The 3,896-nt window shown below is 51.4% G+C and overlaps 1 protein-coding gene across 1 annotated transcript; it reads right to left on the bottom strand.

Annotated features, from left to right (window-relative positions):
* Positions 1-381: 381 nt before the first annotated feature.
* LOC114705405 (choline dehydrogenase, mitochondrial-like) lies at positions 382-2,818 on the bottom strand. Its single transcript, XM_037198567.1, is given in 2 exon segments — positions 382-1,761; positions 1,764-2,818. Coding segments are annotated over 2 exon segments (1,797 nt in total). The 5' UTR covers positions 2,662-2,818; the 3' UTR covers positions 382-862.
* Between the last annotated feature and the right edge of the window lie 1,078 nt (positions 2,819-3,896).

Raw genomic sequence — 3,896 nt, 5'->3', positions numbered from 1 at the left:
ACGGTGGGCAAAAAAAAAAAAAAAAGGCAAGGCACAGGTAAGACGAAACAAAATCAACCTGGTTTTTGAAAGAAATGCAGTGGTTTACTTCAACCTTTCTGAAAGGCCTTTCTCAGATGTCCAGATGGCGGCTCCGGCCACTCACAGTCAACCCTCGTGGAGCCTGGGATTCTGATATCCCCCTCTTTTCTAGGCATCGCAATGCAGGTTTCTATACAGTGATTCTTTTCTTCCCTAATATAGATGGTGGCTTTGGACACCTTAGAAAAATTGGTCTTTGTTTTCTTGTCAGGACAGTCAGGACAAGGCAGGTGAGTTGTGCAATCACTTGAGCCCCCATCCCTGCACCCCACTCTTCAGATTTGAGTCAAGTAGGAGAAGGGATGGCCAGCACCCTCCGGCTGGCTGCCTTTCCTCTCAGCGTGGACATGAGCTCAGGTACCAGCCCTGGCTCTTGGCCTCAGCTAAAGCGTCCTTGGAGAACCCAGTCCAGTTCAAGCACCCTGCCTTTGCAGAAGTGGCCTTAGGTGGGAGGCCAGGGAAGGGATCATTCCACTCCTGGCAGCAGAACACTGGACTGGAGATGGCTGGAGGGCTGGTGAGAAAATCATGCAAGAGTTAACCTCCTGAACTTTTAACCCCAGGAGGTCAGGAGGAGGATCCCATTGTGCAGGCTAGTCTTCCTCCTTGCCTCACTTACTACCATAGCCTTATTTCTTCAGATACCATGAAGGTCTTAGCCATGAGTAGGGATATCTGGGTCCCAAGGTTCTACACAGTTTCAGGAACTATCTGGGGGCAGGGCCGTATGAGTTGGATCTCTTGACATGAGTTCCTCTATGATCCTCAGGCAGTGGCTGCCTTAACGCTGGGTGGCCAGAGTCTGCGACTTGTAGACAGGAACATCCTTGTCCCAGAGTGCAGGATTCCCCTTAATCATGTCAGCTGCTTTCTCTGCAATCATTATTGTGGGAGCATTCAGGTTGCCACTGACCACGCTGGGCATGATGGAGGCATCGATGACTCTGAGGTTTTCTACCCCAAGGACCCTGGTTTGCAGGTCGACCACGGCAGTGGGGTCAGAGGGCTGTCCCATATTACAGGTGCAGGATGGGTGGTAAGCACTGTCTGCTTTCGCCTGCACAAAGGCATCTATCTCTTGGTCTGACTGGACATGGCATCCAGGCTGCAGCTCTTTGCCCCGGAAGGGAGCCAAGGCTTCTTGCCCAAGAATTTCTCTGCTCAGCCTCACACACTGACGGAAGTCCTGGATGTCGGTTTCTGTTGACAAGTAGTTGGGGTGAATCACAGGGTGGTCCCGAGGGTTGGCACTTCTCAGTTTGAGCCAGCCCACACTTGTGGCCTTCATGGTTCCCACATGTACCTGGTAAGCATCCTGCTGGGTGGGTTTCTGCCCGTGGTCAATCACTTGGGAGGGCAGGAAGTGGAACTGGATGTCTGGGTGGGGGACCCCAGGCCGGCTGCGGATGAACCCTCCTGTTTCAAGATGGGATGTGGCTCCGTCCCCTGTGAACCTCCAGAGCCACTCCAAACCGATGCAGAGCTTCCGCAGAGGCTTCTGGGCCGTGTGGAGGGTGATGGGGTGCGTGCATGCCTGCTGAATGTAGATCTCCAGGTGGTCCTGCAGGTTCTGCCCAACTCCAAGCAGGTGGCACACCACAGGGATGCCCAGTTTCTTGAGGTCATCTGCGTTTCCAACGCCGGAGAGCATGAGCAGCTGTGGAGAATTGATGGCACCCCACACAGGATCACCTCCTTGCTGGCATATGCCTTGTGGCTCTGGCAGTTCTTGAAGTACGCCACACCCACTGCACGTGTGCCCTCAAACAGCACTCTGCTCACAAGGGCCTGGACCTTGGCCCTGAGGTTGGGGCGGCTCAGTGCCGGGTGCAAGTAGGCACAGGCTGCGCTCCAGCGCTTCCCTTGGTGGACGGTCATGTCCATCCAGCCGAAGCCCTCCTGCTGGAAGCCATTCATGTCTTCGGTGAAGGGATAGCCAGCCTGATGTGTGGCCTGCAGGAAGGCCTGGTGAAGGGGGTGGTTGGTCTTGCCCCGAGACACGTGCAGTGGGCCGTCACCACCACGGTACCTGTCGGGTCCCAGCTCGTGTCTCTGTGCCTTGCGGAAGTAGGGCAGGCAGTGCTTATAGTCCCAATGCTCAGCACCTTGGGAGTGCCAGCTGTTATAGTCCTCAGCATGTCCACGGATGTAGACCATGGCGTTGAGGGACGAGGATCCCCCCCAGACCCGGCCGCGTGGCCAATACAACACACGGCCGTCCAGGCCTGGCTGTGCCTCAGTGTGGTAGTACCAGTTGTACTTGTCATCACAGAGGTTGGCTACAAGGGTGGCAGGCATGTGGATCTTCCACTGGAGACGCTTGCTCCCCATCACCAAGTCCTTAGGACCGGCCTCTAGCAGCAGCACCCGATGGTCTGGGTCCTCGGTGAGACAGCTGGCGAGCACACAGCCAGCCGAGCCCGCACCCACCACCACAAAGCTGTACTCATCCTGGCCCACCAAGGCAGCGCTGGCCACGTCACGGCCGCAGGGGTGCCATGCCTGGCCCAGCACAGCCCGTGCCAGGGCTCCACGTGGACTCACACGTCCCCTCTTCCAACCTCTAAGGATGGGCCACATGCTTCCAGCCCAGTTCCTCTTTATCCACGGACAGGAATGGGAAGACTCTCTTTTCCAGGGACAGCTCCGCAGCTGGGCAGGGACGATCGGCCGCGGAGAGCAGGAGCCGGGCACACAGAGAAGACGGTGGCTGTCCGCCCTCGCCCTCTGCGCTTTAACTGGCCCAGTGTTTTTAATCTTAGCCATTCTGACGGGTGTAAAATGATACCTCAGAGTTGTTTTGATTTGCATTTCCCTGATGACTAGGGATGTTGAGCAATTCCTTAAATATCTTTCAGCCATTTGAGCTTCTTCTGTTGAGAATTCTCTGTTTAGCTCTATAGCCCATTTTTAATTGGACTGTTGGGTATTTTGATGTCTAATTTCTTGAGTTCTTTATATATTCTAGATATCAGCCCTCTGTCAGATGTGGGGTTGGTGAAGATCTTTTCCCATTCTGTAGGCTGTCGTTTTGTCTTATTTACTGTGTCCTTTGCCCTACAAAAGCTTCTCAGTTTCAAGAGGTCCCATTTATTAATTGTTGCTCTTAGTGTCTGTGCTACTGGTGTTATATTTAGGAATTGATCTCTGGTGCCAATGCATTCAAGACTACTTCCTACTTTCTCTTCTATCAGGTTCAGAGTAACTGGATTTATGTTGAGGTCTTTGATCAACTAGGACTTAAGTTTTGTGCACAGTGACAGATATTGATCTATTTGCAGTCTTCTACATGTTGACATCCAGTTATGCCAGCACCACTTGTTGAAGATGCTTTCTTTTTTCCATTGTAGAGTTTTGGTTTCTTTGTCGAAAATCATATGTTCATAGGTGTGCGGATTAATGTCAGGGTCTTCAGTTCAGTTCCATTGGTTCCAATGCTAGTTTTTATGCCAATACCAAGCTGTTTTTATTACTGTAGCTCTATAGTAGAGCTTGAAGTCAGGGATCATGATGCCTCCAGAGGATGTTTTATTGTACAGGATTCTTCTAGCTATTCTGGGTTTTTTGTTTTTCCAATGAAGTTGAGTATTGTTCTTTCCAGGTCTGTGAAGAATTGTGTTGGGATTTTGATGGGGATTGCATTGAATCTGTAGATTGCTTTTGGTAAGATTGCTATTTTTACTATGTTAATCCTACCTATTCATGAGCATGGGAGATTTTTCCATTTTCTGACATCTTCAATTTCTTTCTTCAGGGATTTAAAGTTCTTGTCATACAGGTCCTTCACTTGCTTAGATAGAGTTACCCCAAGTTAT

Source organism: Peromyscus leucopus, chromosome 23 (assembly GCF_004664715.2).
Source record: "Peromyscus leucopus breed LL Stock chromosome 23, UCI_PerLeu_2.1, whole genome shotgun sequence".
NCBI lineage: Eukaryota > Metazoa > Chordata > Mammalia > Rodentia > Cricetidae > Peromyscus > Peromyscus leucopus.
Note: the sequence above shows the minus strand (reverse complement) of the source record. Positions and strands in the feature narration are given on the sequence as shown.